The 24,364-nt window shown below is 37.6% G+C and overlaps 1 protein-coding gene across 1 annotated transcript in view; it reads right to left on the bottom strand.

Annotated features, from left to right (window-relative positions):
- RNF169 (ring finger protein 169) overlaps positions 1–24,364 on the bottom strand; it is a 77,362-nt gene that overhangs the window by 22,939 nt on the left and 30,059 nt on the right. Inside the window, exon 3 of the mRNA XM_069070848.1 lies at positions 8,609–8,737. Within this exon, the coding sequence (XP_068926949.1) occupies positions 8,609–8,737 (129 nt within the window). The remainder of the gene's footprint in view (positions 1–8,608; positions 8,738–24,364) is intronic.

The following is a 24,364-nucleotide window of genomic DNA, read 5'->3' as shown; positions in this document are numbered from 1 at the left end:
TTCAGTCATGTCTAAGTCTTCTTGACAAGAAATGGCAAAACACAGGGGGCGGCTAGGTGGCACAGTGAGTAAAGTGCCAGCCCCGGAGTCAGGAGAACCTGAGTTCGGTTCCGGCCTCAGACACAACACCTACACACACACACACAAAACTAGCCATGTAACCTTGGGTAAGTTACTTAACCCCAATTGCCCTCCAAAAGGCAAAAAAAAAAAAAAAAAAAAGGAAATGGCAAAACACTCTAGTATCTTTGCCAAGAAAACCCCAACTAGGGTGCTGTGGTCCAGCAAATCTGTCCAGATTGGAGTGATATGACATAGACAGTTTCCCAGATTTCCCATTCTGTATAAGCAAAGTCCCATCTCTATTATGCATTTGTTATCCTCTACCTTCTACACTTCCAGATATATTCTTTGAGAGCTTTGAATTCAGCAACTGGTTGAAGGGAATAAGAATATAATATCAAAATGTTTCCTGATACATCTAATGATAGCCAACAAAAATGATATGTAGAGGATCTTAACTATGTATGACACTAGGTGCTATGGGACCATTTGAGCCCAGATGTGCCTTCTTGGCTGGTTTTAAGGGTGAAAACAAGACACTAAGAAATTTACACAGGCGTGAATCTTCCTCCTAAGGAGTTTTTCCTTTTAACTGGCTAGCAGTACTAGAATGGAACTGAGTTATTCTCTTAGGGTAAGGATCAAAAGCCTTAGAGAGGTACTTTAGGCTTTTCCCCTCTCAGGATTCCATAGAAAAGGGGGGAGCAGACTTCCAATATACAAAGACCCTAATAATGTGAGAAATATGGATACTCATGTATAGATTTTATAGCAAGTAATATCAATTTATTCATATTGCTCAGAGTAAGGAAGAACAGCACACACAGTTACAAAATTCTAAGAAGCAAACATGTCCTTAATACACATCCTAAGAAATTGTCATGGAAACCACAAATCAGACACTATGAATGAATAATGAGTCACAGTTTAACAGCCCATACAACAGATGCACCTTCTGTGATCTTCTTCACAGAATCACTGAACACTGGAGAGATTGTCTAGTCCAATCCTTTTGTTTTACAGGAAAAAAAAAGGCTCAGGAAAGTAAAGTAACTCAATTATAACACATTTACTTCCAAATTTCTTTCATATTGCTGGAAATAATTCTCTTGAGTCATTCAATTTGAGGTAGAAGGGACCTAAGAGTGCATGCAATCCAACCCACATGTGAAAAGGAAGTTCCTCTACAGCACCCTGAACAATCCAGTTCATTCTCGAAAAATTTCCAGTGGCACAAAATTAATCAGTGGCAGTCTGTTCTACTGTGGGACAGCTTTAATCATTAATTCTGACTTATATTGAGTTGAAATTTGCCTTAAAGTGTCAGGGTATCTTAACATCTGATCCAACCACATAGCATTTTTAGATTCAGAGATCACACGGCTCTACATAGGGTAGAAATTTTTCATCATCATCAAAAGTAAAGAAGGATGCATCAAAACTGCATTCAAGTAGCCAAGAAAAACAATGTGTAGCAACAGGTAATTTGCTTGGTGCAAGGAAGACTGAGAGAAAGATGAACAAAGAAGTCAAGGAGGACCTGAAAGAAAGAAAAAAATCCCCTATTCAGGCCAGCCTTACCTAATAATTCACTCGCTACAGAACTCTGAAGTTTATAAAATGCTTTATTCATAACAATCCCAAGGGGAAGGAGTGCCTGAATATAATATTTATTTTAAAGAGCTCAAGACAGGATGAGAGAAAGAAAGTGACTTGCCTAAGATTGCCTAAAGGACCAACTGTTCAGTCTTATGCTCAAATCTGGGTCTCCTGACCACCTCTTTCTAAAAGACTGTTGCCTCTAATCTTTGCTTTAGTTGATGTGTATCTGTGTTGTATCATCTATAAAGGTCAGGTGGCTGGCTCTCAGACACATCAACCACCTCTGAGAATGCTCAGCAAACAAAGGGCTGGTAGTTGAGCACTATTTTCAGCAACAGTCATACAGTGATCATATACTAATGTATCGAAACAAGAATGGCAGTAGCAGTATTCTTTTCTGAAGATGAAAGGAAAGAGGTCTGTTGATCTGGCATATTTCAGAGGAGTAGCATGGACATACAAATATTAGGACAATGCTCCAATTAGCATTTCTGTTATAATGTATTAAGTGAAAAATATGTACATATTAAGAACATTGCATAAAACAATTTTAGTATGAAAACAAGCTTAAATCTTCTCTTTTGCTTCACAGTTTTTCCAACCTTACTCTATTTTGGGGTTTCTTCAGACCAGCTTTTACGGATTCTGTAAATACATTTCAAGCTCAAAAGTCTATGGCCAAATGAGTTTGGTAAATGCTGTCATAAAATGTTTTTCAATTGCTAGTTCCACATTAGACTGTTAGTGGGCCACAAGAGTTTTTTTTTTTATTATTATTATCTAAGGTTCTTATTTCTTAAAATCTAAAAACTGAATTCTCCTATTCTCCATTTCCAAATACTTCCACCCCAGGTCTGAGTTGCAAAGAAATTATAATGCAAAGCATTATAAAATGCAAAATCTTACCCTCCTAGACAGTAGGTACTCAATAGTTCCCCCTTCAGAAGAACAGATTAGTTTTCTGCTTCTCCCTGCCCCACTCCTCCTTTACCTTTCTAATTTCAGCATTTTCCTAAGAATAATTTGTACAAACCATTCAACATGACAATTGATGAGTTGCACAAGTGATTCTTTACACCTATGAAAAAGAGAAAAGCGCCCTGATACCAATACTGTGAACAAGGGACAATTACAGCCAAGTCTACTAGGAAGTTTGGGTGAGAAACACTGCATGAGAGTAGTAGAGGAACTATGCTACAAGGCCAGTCAATCTTTTATCTAGTCTCAAGAGCAATTAATTGTCAGTTCCCTTAAGTTACAAAGGACAGTTACGAACTTTAACTTAGCCTTGAGTTCTCTCTTGATTTTGAGGTACCAAACATTTCCAACTGAGAAATCTTTACAAGCCATAGGGAAGAAGCCTAAAGTGGTGACAATCATCACAGAAACTCAGAGGTCATTTATTTAAATAAAAATTTCCTCTACAATATCCTTGACAACTAGCTGTCCAGCCTCTGCTGGAAGATCTCCAATGACTGGTAACCAATGAAGATCCCTAATCAGGGATCCTTGATATGACCTATTGAAGGAGACCCCAGGTACATTGGTAACATTTTAAATCCCAGTCTGGAGTGAAATTAACTTTTCTATATCTCTTAGCCAAGCAAAGCATCTCGAGTTGTAAATGTTTATATTGGTATCTGAGTTCTACCCTCCCCCAAATATTGCCAGTCATCAGAATTTCCTTCTTTAAAATTTTTTTTAAACTTAACTTAGATAAAGCTGAAATTGGGGTTGGGGGGGGGAATATGGCTATGGTTAGAAAGGACTTCAAAATGAAGACTTAATTTCAATGTTGGTCATGTTATCTTTTAAAAGAGGTTAGGTAATGTTAAACTTCCCCAGGCTGTACTAAAAATGACAACTGTGTACTCTGCTGAAAAGAGAGACTAAGAGTTAGCTTAGAAGTGGCTCTGTTCTTTACCGTAGGATCTTAAGCACATCACTTCCCTCTCTGCACCTCAATTTCTTCATCTATAAAATCAAGATAACACCTACTCTTGTTTCCATCATAAGGCAAAAGTATAAATGCACTGACATTCTTAAAAGGATGATTGAATTTTCTACCAATTCCCTACAACATATACACTTCATACAACAAAATCTTCCATCTGACCACTTAAATTGTTTTTATTCCTTTTTCCAATTGCCTCATGTATGTTACATCTTGTCACTTAACCAATGAGCACTTTTTCAGTCCCGCCTATCTGTTAAGCACTAGGAACACAAAGACAACAAATGAAACAATCTCTGTTCCCAAAGAGCTTTCATTCTACTGGGGACACAACATGTACATGCATACTCACAGAACAAATATAAAATAATTACAAGGTAGAGAATGAGGATGCTAGCACTTGAGCGTATCAGGAAAGGTGGAAGCTTGGATTTCATATTTCCAACTAGATAAAGCTCAACAGTGTGGACAAACTCCAAGATTCTGAGCTTCTACTATTTTATGATTCTCACACAACCAAGTATAATCCTTACTGGTTACTTTCTGACTTCCTCCCCCTTCTCATGATGGTTTCCCTTGGGGCTACAGAGCAAGTTGGGCAATCTACAATTCACCAGCCTTGGTCTTTCTCCCAAGTGACTTAGAGGGAGAAGGGAGAACTGGCTCTAATTGGATGTTAGGCTCTTTCCCTCAGGCTTAGTGGACTGACACACAGTCCCCAATACATGTATCCTACCCTTTTTCCTCTGTTCCTCAATTCTCTGGCTCAATGGTATAGAGGTGCCACGTAGCTATCATAGACTGTGCAAATTTCTGCCATTTGAAGTTTGGATCTCCACAATACTGGGACGAGATGAGGGTTATGGTGGAATCTTGAGTTTGTGACAAACATACAAACACATGTATGTTTCCTTCTGTTCCTCAGCTCAGGCTAGGCACCATTGCAGCACAGAATGTTGCCATGTCGCTATAGCAGACTAAGCAAATTCCTGTTGCTTGGAGTTTGCATCTCTGTGGCACTGGAGGAAAAAGGTGAACTGTTGGGGTATAGAGTTGCATTCTGTTGTGAGCTTGAGGGCTGGTTTGTGCAGCCCCAGTGCCAGAGCACCTCCTGGGGGAGGGGATGCTAAGTAAGCATTAATTAGGGGCTAGGGAATATTGGTTCTTGTGGCTATTATTCATCAAGTTTTTACTTTGTTTGGGTTCATTATTACCTTACAAGATTAGTAAGAGAGAAGCATCCCATAAACCATCACATACATATGAGCTACTGTATTTGCTGATAATAATGGCAAGATTTAGTAATGTAACTAGAATGGTAAAACCCCAGAAGTATCTGGCAAATAACACATAGAATTGATTCTCCCAAAATTCAAATGATTTACTTTTCAAGAGCCAGTAGTGTAGAGTCCTAAATCCATAATCAAATCCCTGTGCCTTTACTCATTATCTTAGAATCTTAAACAAATCGCTTCAATCCAACTGAATTAGCAATTTATTAAGTGTATATTATGTGCAAGATATCACAAAAGGTTTTGGAGATACAAAGACAAAAAAGTTCCAAAAAAGTCCTTGCTCTCAAAAAACATACATTCTATTGGGAACATACAAGTTACACACAGATTAAAAACTACAAATGATTAGATAACACACTAACAATTGAGGAATCAGAAAAGATTGAATGATTGCACTACAGTTCAGCCTTCAAGGTAAGGCTCAACTAAGAGCCCAAGTTCTAAGGGGTAGTGATGAAGAGAGAATACATTACAGGCAAGGAGATCAAAAGTACAAGGGCACAGAGGTTGAAGGATGTAATAAAGAGTTCAGGAAACAGCAGAGCAGGCCTCAGTTCAGCTGGAAATCAGAGTGCACAAAGGGGAGTAAAATTGTGAAATAAATCTAGAAATGATAGGTCCTAGTCCAAACGTAAAGGGTGGTAACTGACATACATATATACATACATACTTAGATATACACACACAGCTTGCATTTTCACATCTGATAATACCCTACAAATCCAGTGATTCTGAACCCCTGAAGGTCATTATTCAAACCCCATTCCCCATGTCCCACCACTCAATTCCTCATTCCCATCCCCTTCAATTCTCCGACCCAAAAGTTCCAACCAAATGCCACTCAGCTCTTCCACTGTACCTTCTCTAATGCCTGTTCCACTGGAAACAAACTTCCCTTCACTTAAATCTTTTCCTCTCCCACTCCTTCCATCTACTAACTCAATCTTGGCTGTCCCCTGATAACACAGTTTCCCTGGCCACACTTCCTAGTGCTGCTTGCACCTTCACTCATTTTCGGCTCACTAGTCTAGGCATGGGAATTGGAATATTCTTTGCTCCCCATTGACACCTCCATGTTCTCCCCTTTCCTCCTTCACTTTGAACCTCTTCCATGAAGGTTCATGCTATTCATGCCTACCACCCAATCAAAATCCTGGCAGCTGTTATCTGCAGTCCCCTAAAGTCACTCCCCTTTCTTCCTCAATGAATTTGGTACCTAGCTCACAATTCTCTCCTCCCCAATTCCTGCCCTCATAACAGGGAATTTCAACATACATATGGACTCTCCCTCACATACCCTAAACATTCAGTTTCTCAACCTACTCTTCTCCCATGGGCTACTCTACCACCCCACCTCAGTCACACACAGAGATGGTCATACCCTTGATCTTGCCAGCACCTACAAATCTGACCATAATCTATTGCTTTTCACCTCTCCCACTGCCTTCCCTTAAAAAATCCTCCTCTTCCATTCCCATTGTGATTTCTAATCCTTTGACCCCCTCAGTTCTCTCCCAGGTCATTTTCCCTGTACTAGTCAATCATCTCCTGAAAGAAATCCCAAAATGAAAACTCTCAGGGATATAATAGCAAAAATCCTGAGCTCTCAGGTCAAGAAGAAAATATGCCAAGCAGCAAGAAAGAATGCAAATACCATGGAGCCACAGTCAGAATCATACAAAATTTAGCAACTGTCCCTACAGAAGAGTAGAGGACATGAAATATGAAATTTTAGGATTACAACCAAGAAAAACCTGAGTATAATCCTACAGTAGAAAGCATGGACATTTAATGAAACAGAGGATTTTAAGGATTCCTGATGAAAAAAACCCGAGCTGAATAGAAAATTTAACATTCAAACACAAGAATCAAAATAAGTATAAAAAGGTAAACATGAATGAGAAATCATGAGATTAAACTGTTTAGATTCCTATATGCAAAGATGATACATGTAACCCCTAAGAACTGTATCATCAGTAGGGCAATTAGAAGAAGTCTACCTAGTCAGAGGATGTTATGTTAAGATTATCTCAAAAGAAGAATGGGTGAGAAAGAGGGATGCACTGAAAGGGGAAGAGAGAAGAAAAATGGGGAAAATACCTCACATTAAAAACCAACTTTATTCTTTTCAAATACAAACAAGAATTAAAAGTACCCTCAGGCATGTTTTAATGAATAAACAAATCATTCATAAGTAGCTGTATACGTGTAAAAAGTGTTATTTCACATGTCCTAGCATTTGTAGACTTTATGGTTTTCAAAGTTTTGGTGGTGGTGTTATTTTTCTTCTCAAAACTCTGAGATGTGGAGCACACATGATGAAATTGGGACCAAGAGAGATGAAGTGGTTTGCCAAAGAACACACAAACATTAAATGTTGAAGCCAAGACTTTGAACCCAACTTTTCTGACATAAAGTTCAATACTTTTTTTGTCTCACTGAAATCCTAATGGAATCTCCTGAAGAGAATGAATCTCAGGTCTCCATCAAGCTCCTTAAGGGAAAGGACTATTTCATTTTTGTCTCTGTGTCCCCAGTATTTAGCACAGTGGCTGCTTAAAATAGCAAAGTAAGATAACACAAGAGACTGTGGGGCAGTATTTGATGCTAAATCTTTCCTTCCATCCACTGTCCTACCCCAATCTATCTAGGAATCTTTTAACCTGTCCACACAGGTCTGATTTTTCCACTCATATCTTAGTGCTATTCTAGACCCTCCTTACTAAGTTCTCTACTTCTCATAAACTGTGAAGCCTAACAGTGTTACTAGATCACCAAATTCAAGTGAATTCTGAAGGGCTCCATCACCTAGCCTAGCTGTGACAGGTCAAAGAAAGTTCTATCAAAAGGGCTGTAAGGTGAGAAAATTGACAGGATTAGGACAGCAAGTGGTTAACTGTGGCAACTGAATAGACCACAGTGACTCCATCTTGTGACTCAATTCTGGAGCTAGCTCAGGTTCCCTTCTATTCAAGAAGTTGGTCTAGTACAACTTCTATCTTGTGAGAAAACTTTATTCAATTGTGGGAACTGAGAAAACCTTATTACATTGTTTGAACCTATCCCTGAATGGCTGGGAAACTGGAACACCTCTAACTGTTATTTAGAAATCCTTAACCAAAAAGCTAGGTTATGCTGACCAGAAACTCAGTCAGCTCCAAAGATTGATGCCAGGAGTTTTCTCACAATTGTACATCTCAAGCAACCCACATCTTATCTGAAAACTGGCCCCATACTGATCAATCAGTTACTGTTCCATTGTTTCTTTGATTGTTCACAAGACATTGGGGTGGGAGGGGGTTGGGAGTGGAACTGGGACACCCCCTTTTCTGATTTTAGAGAATTGCACCTATTAGCTCTCCCCCTCCCAACTTGGAAAATTCTTGGTCTTTCACTCAATTAGAAATCAGATTACCTAATGTTTTATTGTTTCCTTTTAATTAGTTGGCCTTATTTCACTAATTGCTTTCAATGTATCAAAATCTGTCTCCCCCAGTATTCAGGGTCCAGGTCTGAGCTGAGGAGGTTTAGCCCTGCTCTGTTAGGCAACTGGCATGCAATGCTTAATAAATCGATATGCTCAGGAGATTGAACTTTTGTTTTCTCAGTCATTTCATCTTTCATCCACCACAAAGAAAAAGTTCATAAAATATTATGAAAATGTAATTATTATCATTAAAAAGGTATTACTTACGAGAACTAAAGGTTCATCTTTTTTCTGTAGTTCTTCCATTCTCTTTTTCCCTGCTTCAATGTCCTCCAGTAAGAGCTTGTGAATCAGATCCTCAGAGCTTTTCTCCTCTTCTAACTTTTCTTCCCTCAACTAAAAATACAAATTACACAAGAGATAGAAGAGTTTAAAGTCAACCCTAGAATCATCTTTCCACTAAGGACTTGGTTACAGAAGATCTATCCCAAGTGAGTGCTTTGAGACTTATCAGATGTAAAGTCCCTCTAATTTTTAAGTAAGCTTACCATACATACTAAGCTCTTGCCAAACCAATACTTCGCTGTGGCTTAAAGTCCAATTGCTTGCATTCTTGAGCAATCAAAAAAACCACACAGGTAATATAAATAAAACCAAAAAAATAAGGCTCATTCACACAGTCAGTAAGGCTAATAATCCCTCCTGAAGACCAGACACACCAGCCTGGTTCCTACAGCAGCTTGAGAAGACAAGATAGTACAGTGAGGTGACATAGTATAACAGCAAAAGCTCTTCAGTAGGAGATGTGGAAAACCTGGTTCTGAGTCCTCACTCAAGTATCTTAAGACAATTAGTTTCTCCTTTCTGGGACTCAGTTTCCTCCTCTGCCAAATAAAGGCACTGGACTAAATAATTTCTAAGGTTCCTCTCAGTTCTGACATTCTAAGACTTAGAGCTAGAGCTACTCAAGATTAGTAAGAGTATGTCATAAATCACTGTTCTAAAGCTGGATAGGATCTCTAAGATCATCTAGTCCAACCCCCTGACAGATGTGTTCACAGACATTAAGTGACTTGCCTGAGTCACATAGTTAGTAAGAAGAAAAGTCAGAATTTGAACCTAGTTCTTTTCACTCCAGATCAAACAGTCTATAGGTAGCTACCTAAAGTAAGATGAGCACATGTGGAATCAGAAGAACTAGGTTCTGATTCTAGCTCTGCTATTCACTGCCTCTGTGATTTGGGGCAAGTCATTTAACTTACCTAGACCTCAGTTTCTTTATTGGTGAAATGTAGAGGTCTGACTAAATGATGTCATTTAAGGTTCAAAACAGTCTTCATATATTCCTGGTAGAAGGATGACTATCTCTATGCCCACCACACCACATATTCCCACTACAGTAAAGTACACCATCCACCGCATCTTTAAAAATTTAGGACTAAAATCTTATTTTTGATTGGTCAGTCCTTTCTTCAGGTTTTTGTTATATTTTAAGGGTAAAATGAGAAGAACATGTAGCCCATCCTTATTTTTTTTGGAGTCTTTCCCTCTACCATGCCTGGAACATGTATTTAACACATATCTTAACTCATAAGTTAAATAATATATGTGGCAAAATAATTCACAGTACGGTACAGGAGAAGATGAAACAAAGTACCCTAATAATAACTGTCCCTCATTCCAACCTAGTAATAAGGCAGAGCAAAGTCTCATCTCCCAAAAAATTCCTATCTGAAAACTGTCTCAATTGATTCCTCTCCATTTGGGAGACCTAGCTATAGAATTATACTTATTTTTCAAGCTAAGGAATTCTAATCCTAGAAGCCAGGGAAACATAAGATGGAGATTAGGAAGGAGAGAGTTCTGAACATGATGCAAGAGATGAAAGTGCTAGTCAATGTGTCAGCTTCTTGTTGATCCTGTCCAGTCATGACCCCATTTCTGGGGTTTTCTTGGCAAAGATACTGGGATGGTATGTTATTTTCTTCATGAATGGATTACGCAAACAGAGGTTAAGTGACTTGCCCAAGGTCACACAGCTAGTGGGTGTCTGAGGTCACATTTGAACTCAGGTTTTCCTGACCCCAGGCCCAGTACTCTATTCACTGAGCCACCGAGCTATTTCCATATGTTAGCTAGCTCTTCCCAAATATGGCACCCCCAAATTTGATAAGCACATTACTTCCACCTTCATAAAAATCATAAGGTCATAGGATCAAAGGATTTGAAGCAGAAAGGACCTTAGTGGTCAGTTAGTCCAATTCCCTCATTTTCCAGAGAAGGAAACAGACTCAAAGAGGTTCTCAATATGACATAGGTAGTAAAAGGCAGAACAAAACTGAGGTCCTGTGCCTCCAAGTTCATTAGTCTTTCTTTTATTTCTCTTTTAATAATATTTTGTTTTTTTCCCCAGTTACATAAAAACAATTTTTAACATTCATTTTCCTAAAATTCTGAGTTTCAAATTTTCTCTCCCTCTCTCACCTCTCCCCCACCAAGACAGTAAGCAATTTAATATAGGTTAAACATGCTCAATCATGCAAAACATATTGCCATATTATGTTGTAAAAGAAGACCTAAAGGAAAAATACACACACACACACACACACTGAGAAAGTGAAAAACAGTATGCTTCGATCTGCATTCAAACACCATCAAGTTCTTTCTCTGTCTTTTTGGAGGGGGAAGGCGGGGCAATTAGGTTTAAGTTACTTGCCCAAGGACACAGTGTTAAGTGTCTGAGGCAGGATTTGAACTCAGGTCCTGCTGACACCAGGGCTGGTGTCCTATTCACTGTGCCACCTTGTTGCCCTTCAGGTTCAGTGTCTGGAGGTGGACAGCATTTTTCATCACGAATCCTTTGGAATCCTGGATCATTATATTGCTAAGAATAGTTAAGTAATTCACAGTTGATCATTGTACAGTACTGCTGTTACTATATACAATGTTCTCCTGGTTCTGCTCACTTCATTCTTCATCAGTTCATATAAGTCTCTCCAGGTTTTTCTGAAATCTGCCTGCTCAGCATATCTTAGAGTAATCTTCTATCACAATCATATACCACTGCCTATTCAGCCATTCCCCACCGATGGGCATCCCTTCAATTTCCAATTCTTTGCCACCAGAAAAAGAGCTGCTATAAATATTTTTGTACAAATAAGTCCTTCCTCTCCCCCCTTTTTTAATCTCTGTGGGATACCATCCGTCAATTGGGGAATGAATTACATTTTTATAAATTTTAATCAATTCTCTATATATTTGAGAAATGAGGCCTTTATCAGAGACACTTGCTGTAAAAATTGTTTCTCAGCTTTCTGCTTTCCTTCTAATCTTGGATGCATTAGTTTTATTTGTGCAAACCCTTTTAAATATAACCAAAACTGTCCATTTTAGTCTCGTTTCTGGACATAAATTCTCTTCTCCATATATCTGATAAGTAAACTATTCCTTGCTCTCCTAATTTGCTTACGATATCACCCTTTATGTTTATGAACCCATTTTGATTTTGTCTTGGTATACAGTGTAAGATGTTGCATCATTCTTTCCAATGAACCACAATGCCTCTCATTCAAATAGTTGAAGAAAGCTATAATAATGCCTATCCTAAGTCTTTTCTTCTCCAGGCTGAATATTCCTAATTCCTCCAACCAATCCTCAATGACATGAACTCAAAGTTCTTCACCTCCCCAGTTACCTCCCTCTCTGATCACTCTCTAACTATCAATTTCTTTCTTAAACTGTGTTACCCAGAACTAAACACAATACTCCAAAAATAGTCTGACTATGGCAGAGAATAGAAGAGACATACCTCCTTCTTGAAAGTTATGCCTCTTTTAATATAGCCCAAGACCACAACAGCATTTTTAGTAGCTACACTACCCAATGTTGACCCATGCTGAATTTAAGAGTTCACTGAAACACAGATCATTTTCAGATGAACTATGCCAAAATGTTCCTACCTTAATCCTATACCTAGAAGTTGATTTTTTTACCCAAATGTAATTACATTTATCTTTATCAAATTTTATTTTGCTAGATTCAATTCAAAGTTCTCTCCTGTTGAGATCACTTGAGATCTTGATGAAGCGAAGTCAAGTCAAGAAAGCATTTTTAAGGACTTACTATGTGCCAGGTAAAATGTTATGCACAGAGATACAAAGAAAGGCAAATAATCAGTCTCTGCTCTCAAGAAACTCAAAGTCCAACTGGAGCAAACAACATGTAAAAACTATGTACAATCAAGATATCTACAGAATAAATTGGAAATAATTTGAAAAGAAAGATACTAAGATTAAAGAAGCCTAGTAAAGTCTCATGCAGAAATTAGAGTTTTAGCTGAGACTTGAAGGAAATCAAAGAGACAGAAGATGGAGATTAGGAAGGAGAGAGTTCCAATCATTGGGGACAACCAATGAAAATGTAGCTATCTCTTCCTAAATGTGGCATCTGAAAATTTGATGACTAATAAACATTTAGTAAGAGCCTACTATGCACGAGACACAGTACTAAAAACTGGAGATACAATTAATAAAAAGCCATGCTCTCAAGGAGCTTACAATTTAAAGGGGGAGACAACACAAAAGGAGGCAGGAAAGCAGGGGGAGGGGGAACTGCTCAAAGACTTTTTGGGCACCTTGTATTTCAAACATTTAAGTTGACTGGTGAGGTCTTTGTGCATCAACATCATTCTCTTCAGAAAATTCACCTTTTTTCTTCTTCATCCTTAGAATTTCCTATCCCTCCTAGTCTTATTTCCCCTATCCAGAATTTCTCTCCTTTGCTTTAAGATGTTCTGCTGATTTCTGATCATAAAAGCTTCCTATCACTATAAATCATCCCTCTGTGACAGGCCAGTGGTTTGTTTTCTGAACTCATCTATTTCCTTTTCTGTCCAGGTGGTCTGCAGAATACTTTTATGACAAATAACTCCTGTGTTTCCTTCTCTCCCAGGAGAAAGAACAGCCTATACTTGGAAAACAGATTAATGATGTTCAGTTTCCTAATTCCAAGTTAAGCTTTCTTTTTACCCCATCACTATACCTTTACTAGGCTCATGAGAAGTATACTGTGTTGAAAGAATACTAGCCTGACACACAAGATCTGTGGTCTAATCACAGCTCTGCTACTAACTAACCTGCTATACAACAAATCTTTTAGTCTCTCTGGGCCTCATCTCCCTCATTTTTAAAATGGAGAGTCAATAAGATTTTAAAAAGACAAGTTAGAATATTTACACAAGCCCTTGTAGCTCTAAAATTACCAACTATGTGCAAGATATATATAAAGAGATGCAACTATGGGTTTTCAAAGGCTCTGCCAGCAAAGAACAAGCTCTGAGAGCTCCTATCAAACTGGAAAGGCTTCAGGTACAGAACTGGTAATGCATTGTGTCTCTTTTTTGGTGTCTGTGTTAAATGTATAAAGTTCATTGTTGGTAACTACCCCACCACAGGCCCAATATAAACATAGATTTGAAGGCCCATGGCATTCCACTTCTGTCTCCACCCAGCAATGAAGAATATCCTTTAATAAATTACACACCTTTAATAAATTACCCATAGAAACTTGGGTTTCTTTTCCCCCTCCCTAGTGCAGATGCTTGTGTTACCACAATCACTCATTTGGAGAGGCATTTGCCACTAAATGATAGAGCTATAATAAACAGAAACTGAAAAAAAAATCTCATTTTTAAATTCCTCAAACTCAAAGAGTTCTCCTTCCAACTGTTGAAGCAAGTAGCCCTAATTTGAATACTCTGGAATTCTTTCTCCACTTCCATCAGGTTAGTTCCTTGACTTGATAAGTCAAAACCAGGTTATAATAACAAGTAACCACAAAATAAGTGAAAAGAATAAAACCTGGAAAATGGGTATTGAAGTAGACAACCAAACCACCTCATTAGCCAAGTCAACTGGATATACAGGTTTTCAAATTCTGCTCTCTCTCCTGACTTTGTACTTTGGGGTTTGAGGAAGCGGTTTGATTTTTAAAAGCTGGTATCCTGCCAACACTGTCTATGAATTTACCTGCTATAATCATCCACAAGCACAATAAAAAATAATTGTCCCATCTAACATATAAGTACTATCTCCAATAAAGATGAAGTTATGCATCAGAAACTTTGTTAGTAGAGGCAAAAACAGAGGTTTAAGATAGTTTTGCCTATATTTAATATGACCTCCTTCCTTCTCTTTGTCTAATTTCTATTCATTTTTAAATGCCTTACTCTAATGTTAACTTCTCCATGAAGCTTTCCTTGATCCTTTCTGGTAGCAACCTTCTTCCTTGGGCTTCACATAGCATTTTGTTCCATAACTTTCTCATGCATTATGCAATAGCATGTATTATATTCTTATCTTTGCATACGTAACATTTTATAAACTTCAAGATATCTAAGTCTTAAGTCTCATCTAAACTTTTTTCTGCCCCATTTCTATCACAGAAGTCTGTAAAGAATAGGTACTTAATGGTTTGTTGAAAAATTTGTGTGCCCCTAAATAGAAAAATTTGTAGGACGAAAATGTCATTGAATATTGACTATAAACACCAAATGTATTCCCAGAACACTTTAAATAATTCTTTTTTTTTTTTTTTTTGCTTTTTTGGAGGGGGAAAGTAGGGCATCTGGGGTTAAGTGACTTGCCCAAGGTCACACGGCTAGTAAGTGTTAAGTGTCTATGTGAAGGTATATGTAGAACCTATATTGGATTGCATGCTACCATGGTGAGGGGGAGGGAAGAGGACAGTAAGGGGGAGAAAATTTGGAACTAAAAACTTGTGGAACTGAATGTAGTAAACTAAATGTAAATAAATTTAAAACAAAAACAAACAAAAAACAAAGAAATGTGATTTAGCAGCTGCCTCTTAAATAGCAGTTGATTAGTGATTTGCATATAGTAGAGGCTTAATAAATATTTGGAGAACTAAATCAAAACTTCTCAAGTCACAGCTGGTACTATTTTTCAGGCCACAGAGGGTCCCATTACTTCACAGGATTTAGTGCTATAAGAGAATATGTTGAGATCATCTAGACTATCTCTTTATAAAAACAGATGAGGGAATTGAGGCATCAAGTGATTAAGGTCACACAGGTAGGTAAGTAGTAGAGGGTTCCTATTATATCACACATTAACTTGCTTAATAAATGCTTTGCTGAATTATACTTTTAATTAATTTTACAATTGTTGCATAAAGGATTAATTTTTACATTTATGAAAAACACAAAAGCATGTATTTGTCATTTCTATTTGAACCAGATACAACTAAAGTTGACCTACATGAAAAAGTCATCAATCCTCCAACCTGGATCATGAGTAGCTTTCAGTATTTGGTTATGTATGACTTTCTTCAGTGTTTTTTCAAATATGCTCCAATCTCACTTTGTGGTAGCTTCTCAAGAACTTAACCAAGGAACCTTGCCTTTTTTCTCACAAATCTTCCCACACTGGAGAGGGATAGGAGTGGGGGAGAGAGAGAAGACCATATGAAGTTACAAAAGAAATGTAAAAATAACCCATGCCTTTGATTAAATTAGACCTTAAGGGCTTAGATTCTCTATATTTTTTCAGAAGCATATTAATTTGATTTTTTTTTTAATCTAAGTATAAGAAGTTTAAGAGTAAAAAAAAGGTATGGAGAGCATATTTTAAGATTCTTATACAAAAAAATTGATAGTATATTCACAAATATCAATCAAAATATAAATGCTTATAACAAAAGGCTGAAAACTTACTTAAGTTTCTTCTCTTCCTTAGAACCATGCAGTTAATTTATTCTTAAAGATGTGCCAATGCACTATTCCTATAAAGTAAGACTATGGACTACTCCTAGGCCTAAGAAGAAACATGTGAGAATATGTCAGGGGTGGGAATTTCCTTATGCATTACAAATACCAGAAGAGAGAAGAAGAGAAGCAAGAAAACACACACAACGGTATACAGTATGGTACAGTGGAGAGGGCCTTGGACATCGAAGTCATAAAATTCATCTTGTTCCATTTCCAACATTGACCATCTGTGTCATTAATGTCATCAAGTTCCAGACCAAGGTAAAGCACAACTCAAGGTCCTCAAAGAACTGATGGGTTTGACTATTTAACACTGATGTTTATAATCTTTCAAAAATTAGAGGGAATAGAAGAAATGCCACAAGCTTGAGTTCATTTAGCTTTAAAACCTATGACTGAAGGGAGAAAAGGTGATGTTGAAAAGCTGTACAAGATAGATTTAAAGAGAGTTGGAAGGGGCCTTAAAGTTCATAGAATCTTAACTTCTCCACTTTAAAGATGAGAAAACATCTCTTGATAAATGCTTGCCCAAGGTCACACAATATATGCATTCAAGCCCAGGATCCTTTCTTACTATACAACATGATGGTGAAATTCCAGTGCCTCTCTGGGATAAGACATAAAACCATCAGTTTTACAATTAAAGTCTTTCACAATTTTTGATACTTCAAAACATTTGATTATCATTTTGGATATCTAAAGCCTTGATATTTAAAGTCTTTCTGGCTCTATCCTACCTTTCCAGACTTACATCACAGTGCTTTACTAAGATCAACTTGTCTTTATCTTCAAAGAACAAGCCAGCTTAATACTATACATCATAATTAGCTGGATTTAAAAGAATGTTTAAATGTAGTTTATTATAATACTATACAACATTCGAGTCAGAAAACTCAAAATCATCTGTGACCTTTCCTTTTCTTTTGCCATCCCCTAACCCCAATTACTGAAGCCACTACCAAGTTTTATGAATTCTACCTCTGTACTCTCACTCATATCCATTCCCTATGTTTAAGCTTCATGACAACTGCTAATGTAGGCAGCCAAGTGGTACAAGTGAATAGAAAACCAGGCCTGGGAAGACCTGAGTTCAAATCTGCTCTTGGATTCTTACTAGCTATGTAACCCTTGGCAAGTCACTTAACCTTTTGGCCTCAGTTCCCTCATCTGTAAAAATGGGGATAATAATAGAATCTACCTCTCAGGGCTGTTATAAGGATCAAATGAGGTAATAACTGTAAAATGCTTAGCACAATGCCTGACACACAGAAAGCATTCTAAATATTAATTGTTGTTATTACAAAGATTTGAAGGTCAGACTGACATGACCTCTCTCCTGAACTATTTTAAAAGTATAATTGCTATTTCCCTTTCATACAATCTACAGTCCAGCCAAACTAGACTATTATTAGATCTTGCAGTCTATACAACTTTCCATTAATTTTGTGGCCTACTATAGAAAGAATGCTGTTTGTAAAAGACAACTCAGTCCCTTCTCACACCTTCATGGAGGATGTCCTCCTCAGCACGGGCCAGAGACTCTCTAAAAATTTTATTGATACGAAATAAGCATTACAAAAATTAATGATACTTTGTCAACTGCCCTTTTTTTGTAAGAACAAGATTTGAGATACAAGTATTATTATCCTCATGTTATAGATGATAAAATGAAAATGACACTGAAGGACTTGTTCATAATCACTAGGCTATTAAATGTCAAAGGCAGAATTTCAATCCAGGTCTTCCTGAATCCAAGTCCAATGCTCTTTCTACTATAACATGCCAGCACTCATATGTTCTTTGTGCCTCAATCTCCTCATCAGTAAAATAAAGAAGTTGGACTAAATAGCTTCTGTGTTCCCTTTCAGCGTTGTCTATGATCTTATATACTATCCCCATTCCAAGATTTTAAGCTCCTTGAGTATAGGAACTGTATTATTTTCATCTTTGTATACCTAAGTGGGCATGCAGTAGATAGAATGGATAGAATGCCAGGTCTGTAATCAGGAAGACTCATCTTCCTGAATTTGAATATGGCCTCAAACACTTACTGTGTGAGGGGCGGCCAGGTGGCTCAGCGAGTAAGAGCGCCGGCTCCAGTGTTGGGACGACCTGGAGATCGAATCCCGGGCTCAGACACTCAGCACCACACCCAGAAATAACTGGCCGTGTAACCTTGAGCAAGTTACTTAACCCCGATTGCTTAAAAAAAAAAAAAACACATACTGTGTGACCTGGGCAAGTCACTTGACCCTGTCTCAGTTTCCTCATTGGCAAAAATGAGCTGGAGAGGAAATGGCAAACCATTCCAGTATCTTTGCCAAGAAAAGCCCAAATGGGATCATGAAGTGTCGGACATGACTGAAACAACTGAAAAACAACAAATGCCTAAGTGCCAAACTATCTCATTTAGAGAAGGTCCTTAATGTTTATTGAACTCAATTTTAAGGCAGAAAAAAATTGAACAAAGCAACAAAAGCATTTCAGTAAAGCAAGCTTTCAAAGAGGATTCTATACTCAATTTGGGCTTAACTTATCAGAGGGATTTTAAAGATATTAACAGGACCCTAAGGTTTATATAATTCATTTATCACACCTAATTACTCTGTTTATTCGCTGAGGTGTTAGAGTCACCATCTCATTACTTCAGTGATTCCCAATAACAAAGAACAAAAGACTACTCCAGAATTAACCAGTGAAAGAAGAAAGAAAATAGATGCGTTTGCAAATTTATTAGCAAAAATTCAAGGACCAGCCTAAACCACTCATCTGACATGCTGATTTACCAAAAGCAGTTTTCTAATAGCTTCATTTTCTGCAGAGGGAAAGAATTAGTATAAAAATTAGGTCTTTTTCCTTTCCATTCATCCTTTAACACAGTCACAGTATCTCAGAGTTTCAAGATATCTCAGAAATCATCTACTCCAACTCACACATGAACCAAATGATGCTATAATAAAAGGAACTGAGGGTAGGGACTGAATATATGAATTCACTGGCATAAGGAACGTATGCCTTCTCTGGCATAAGATTTGGTATTTATTTGGCATAAGACTGGTACCTTCTCTCTGCAACTCGCAGTCTGAGAGAGTTGCCTAGAGCACTGAGACATGAACTGCTTTGCCCATGGCCACACAAATAGGATGTCATAAATTAATCTTGAACCGAGGTCTTCCCAGCCCCTCGGTCATCAGCTCTCTCTATCCACTGTGCCATGCTATATCTCACCAAAAGAATCACTCAGATTTAAATACCAGCCTACTGTTACACACAGCATCAAACTTTGCACATAGTAGTCACTTAATGTTTATTGAATTAACTATAATAATCTCTAGCATTTAAGGTTTGCATAGCAATTGATATACATCATCTCATTTGATTCTTATAACAACACCTACAACCCTGGGAGGTGTTAATATTATCTCCATTTTATATTTAAGGAAACCGAGGCTGAAAAAAGCTAAGTGACTTGCTTAGGATCACACAATAAACATGTGAGGCAGAATTTGAACTCAAATCTTATTGCTTCCAAGTCCTGCCTTCTATCCACTGTGCCACTTAGCTACTACATAAACATGATCTTCACAATATTCTTGGTGATAAAGGTATGAATAATTTGAGACCCAGCAAGATGAAAGGATTTGCTCAAGATCACATAGCTAGTAAGTCACAGAGCAAAGGCTCAATGTTTGATATTCTTTTCATTACACCATGTACTTTCTCTCAAATACAATAATAAAATTAGTTAGCTGGTTTAAATTTCTTCCAACTCTAATAAAATGTCATTAAAAGTATGTTTATTTACCTATTTGTTCACAAAGATGATAACAATAACCTCAGCCTTACTGTTGAAGAGGCCTTTTAGAACTTTAGAATTAAGTCTTCAAAATACAAAACTGGTAAATGAGCATTCTCTTATCTAGGAAGGAAGAGTTAAATTATTTCCACAGAGCAATATAATACTGCCATAGAGTAAGTAATTCACTTTCTGTAGGTAGTATCTTAGAAAGTAGAAGTACTCTCTGGAAGTCATTCATTTAACCAAAAATATTTCTGAAACACCTTCTCTGTGCAAGGCATGACGCCAGGCCCTGAGGATACAAAGTATTTTACATATATTATTAACTCATTTGATCCTCACAAGAGCCCTGTGAGGAAAGTGTTATTAAAATCTCCATTTTAAGGATGAGGAAACTGAGATAAAAAGAGATTAAATGATTTGTCCACGGTCACAGAACTAGTAAGTGATTAAGGAAAAATTCAATCTCAGGTCTTCCTGCTCCAAGTCCTATATGCTATCCATTTTGATACCTCAAGGGAGGTATCAAAGCAAGCTCATGAGAGAAGGTCTCAAAAGTGTAAGGCAAGATTCTGTGCTTATAAAGTAAGAAGTTGAAGTGGCTACTGGGTACTTGAGGAGAAGTGAAAGTCTAGAACAGCTATTAAGGTGAATGCAGGAATATGTGAACTATTTGGGTAGTAGTAAAATAAACTTATTGACAATTTTTACATCTTTAAACATTTAACATGCCATATACTCTTGCTGCAATTACTTTTTCTATAGGATTTGGCATTAAGTTCACAAGATCTTGACACATATTCTTTCATTCTTCATCTTGAAACCATACTTTTATTACACTAGATATTAAGTGTACAATTGATGAAAAGTTCATTTTTCTAAACCCATGGGTTTTCAATGGGAGCTAAATCAGGCAAGTTCTCAGACCACTGAAGCATATTTTTTTCTCCATCTTGGATACATTTCTTTATCTTTTGTGATGTGTGATTATGGTGGAAGGTCAACAGCATTTTTTGGAAGCGGATGTTTTATAGTCTGATGAAGATGCCCAGATCTTACAGCTCACCCAACCAGACTTCTAAGAACTGTTTGGTCATATAGTCTCTTAGATTAATAACCTCAGCATTATCCTCAATTCCTCATTCTTCCTTGCTCTACATATAAAATTAGTTGCCAAATCTCAATGTTTCTACATCATGAAAAACTTAAAAGTCTGACCCTTCTCTCTACTCTCAGCTCCAAACTTTGGTAAGGCCCTCATCATCTCTTGCCTAGAATATTACAAATCTCCTGATTGGTCTTCTTGCCCTCAAGGTCCTCTCCACTCCAGTCCATCCTCCACATTACTGCCAAAGCAATTTTCCTGAAGCACAGATATGACCACAGGGATTAGGAAGGAGAAGAAGCCTTAGAACCAGGTACTTTTTGAAACTTTTTGAAAAACTTTTGAAACTTTTTGAAAAAAGGAGGAAGAATGACCTCAAAATTGAAAGATTGTAGCAATGAGGCTCTGAACTAGATAGTACAGAAGAATGGGGAAAATTTCAAAGAATCAGAAAACCTGGCTTTCTCATCACTTACTAATTATCTAAAACTGGTTCTATCACTTACTAATTATCTATATATAGAGAAGTCACTTAATTTCTCTGAGCATGGTTTTTTTAAATCATTAATTTTTAGTTTTCAACATTCATTTCTACAAAATTCTGAGTTCCAAATTTTCTCCCCATCTCTCCCCTCCCCACACCCCAAGATGGCATGCATTCTGATTACCCCTTTCCCCAGTCTGCCCCCCACTTCTCCCTCCCTCCCATCCCCTTCCCCCTAAGTTTCTTGTAGGGCAAGATAGATTTCTATATCCCATTGCCTGTATATCTTATTTCCCAGTTGCACGTAAAAAACATTTATTTTTAACATTTGTTTTTAAAACTTTTAAACTCCAAATTCTCTCCCTTCTTCCTTCCCCACCCACCCTCATTGAGAAGGCAAGCAATTCAATATAGGTTATTCATGTGTAGTTATGCAAAACACTTCCATAATGGTCATGTTGTGAAAGACTAACAATATTTACCCCCATCCTATCCTGAAACCCCACTTATTCTATTTTCTCCTTTAACCCTGTCCCTTTTCAAAAGTTTTTGCTTTTGACTACCCCCAATCTGCCTTCCCTTCTATCATCTCCCCACCCATTCCCTCCCTTCCCCCTTTCCTGTAGGGTAAGATATCCAATTGAGTGTGCATGTTATTCCCTCTTTAAGTCAAATCCAATGAGAATCAAGTGTCAACTCATTCCCAAGTATCATTACCTCTCACCTCCCCCCCTTCCCTTCCATTGTGAAACCTTTTTCTTGCCTCTTTTATATGAAATAATTTACCCCATTCTATCTCTCATTCTCCTCCCAATATATTCCTCTGTTATCCCTTCATTTTATTTTTTAGGTATCATCCCTTCATATTCAACTCACTTTGTGCTATCTATCTAATCTATCTCCTCCAACTACCCTAATACTGAGAAAAGTCTCATGATTTACAAATATCTTTCCATGTAAGAATGTCAACAGTTCAACTTTAATAAGTCCCTTATGATTTCTCTTTCCTGTTTACCTTTTCATGCTTCTCTTCATTCTTGTATTTGAAAGTCAAATTTTCTATTCAGATCTGGTCTTTTCATCAAGAATGCTTGAAAATCCTCTATTTCATTGAATGTCCATTTTTTCCCCTGAAGTATAATACTCAGTTTTGCTGGCTAGGTGATTCTTGGTTTGAATCCTAGCTCCTTTGACCTCCAGAATATCATATTCCAAGTCCTTAGATCCCTTAATGTAGAAGCTGCTAGATCTTGTGTTATCCTGATTGTATTTCCACAATACTCAAATTGTTCCTTTCTGGATACCTGCAATATTTTCTCCTTGACCTGGAACTCTGGAATTTGGCTACAATATTTCTAGGAGTTCTCCTTTTGAGATCTCTTTCAAGAGACAATCAGTAGATTCTTACAATTTCTATTTTACCCTCTGGTTCTAGAATGTCAGGGCAGTTTTCCTTGACAATTTCTTGGAAGATGATCTGGGCTCTTTTTTTTGATCATGGCTTTCAGGCAGTCCAATAATTTTTAAATTATCTCTCCTGGATCTATCGTCCAGGTCAGTGGTTTTTCTATTTTTTTATTCTTTTGATTCTGTTTTATAATTTCTTAATTTCTCATAAAGTCATTAGCTTTCATTTGCTCCATTCTAATTTTGAAGGAATTATTTTCTTCAGTGAGCTTTTGAACCTCCTTTTCCATTTGGACAATTCTGCTTTTTAAGGCATTCGTCTCACTGGCTTTTTGGACCTCTTTTGCCATTTGGTTTAATTTATTTTTTAAGGTGTTATTTTCTTTGGTATTTTTTTGGGTCTCCTTTATCAGTGATAGCTGTGGACTCGTTTTTCATGATTTTCTTGCATCAGTCTCATTTCTCTTATCAATTTTTCCTCTACTTCTCTTACTTGATTTTCAAAATTCTTCTTAAGCTCTTCCATGGTCTGCGACCAATTCATATTTTTCTTGGAAGCTTCTGATGTAGACACTTTGACTTTATTGTCTTCTTCTAGTTGTATGTTTTGATCTTCTTTGTCACCAAAGATTCTAGAGTCTGACTTTTTATAGGCTGTTTGCTCATCTTCCCAGTCAAATACTTGACTTTCTAGTTCTTTGTCAGGGTAGGACTCAGCTTCTAATGGGGTGGGGGTAGGTGTGCTGTCCCAGGCTTCAGGGATTTTGTATCAGCCGCTCAATCCCCCACTGTCTATGGGTCCAGAGCTCCAGAAGCAGCAGCTATTGCTGCTGTTGTCACTGTCACAGTCACCTCTACTGCCCCGGAGCTAGGGCTGGACCATGCTCCTCTTTCACCCAGGTCCCACAGAGTTCCCTCACTGATCTTCCACACTGTCCTCAGCATTTGTGGGTTGAGAAGTCTAGAAACCACCATAGTTGCCAGTGATTCACTCTCCTGAGACCTGTTCCAGCAGGGTGAGGCCCATGGTGGACTTCACTCTACTCCCAACCCAGTGCAACAGACCCTTCTTGTTGACCTTCCAGACTGTCTTGGGCTAGAGATATGTTTCACTCTCTCATTTTGTGGGTTTTCCAACTCTAGAATTTGTTTAGTCATTTTTTACAGGTATTAAGAAGGGTTTTGGAAAAAGCTCAAGCAAGTCCCTGCTTTTACTCCTCCATCTTGGCTCCACCCCCTGAGCTTGGTTTTTTAAAATGTAGTTAACAATTATACATCATACCTTAGAGCTGGAAATGATCCCAAAGGTCAGATAGTTCAACCCCCTCAATACATAGGTAAGGGCCTGAGGGCCAAAATGGGAAGAATCTCAAAGTAGAATAATAACAGCAGAATGAGGTAAGCAGCAGGGAAAAGCAAAAAGTATATAATAATTCCTCCCA

The sequence above is a fragment of the Petaurus breviceps genome, unplaced genomic scaffold (genome assembly GCF_028583685.1).
Source record: "Petaurus breviceps papuanus isolate PSGF00001 unplaced genomic scaffold, PetGlider_PUasm1.0 90823, whole genome shotgun sequence".
Taxonomy (NCBI): Eukaryota; Metazoa; Chordata; class Mammalia; order Diprotodontia; family Petauridae; genus Petaurus; species Petaurus breviceps.
This window is presented reverse-complemented; position numbering and strand designations above follow the sequence as displayed.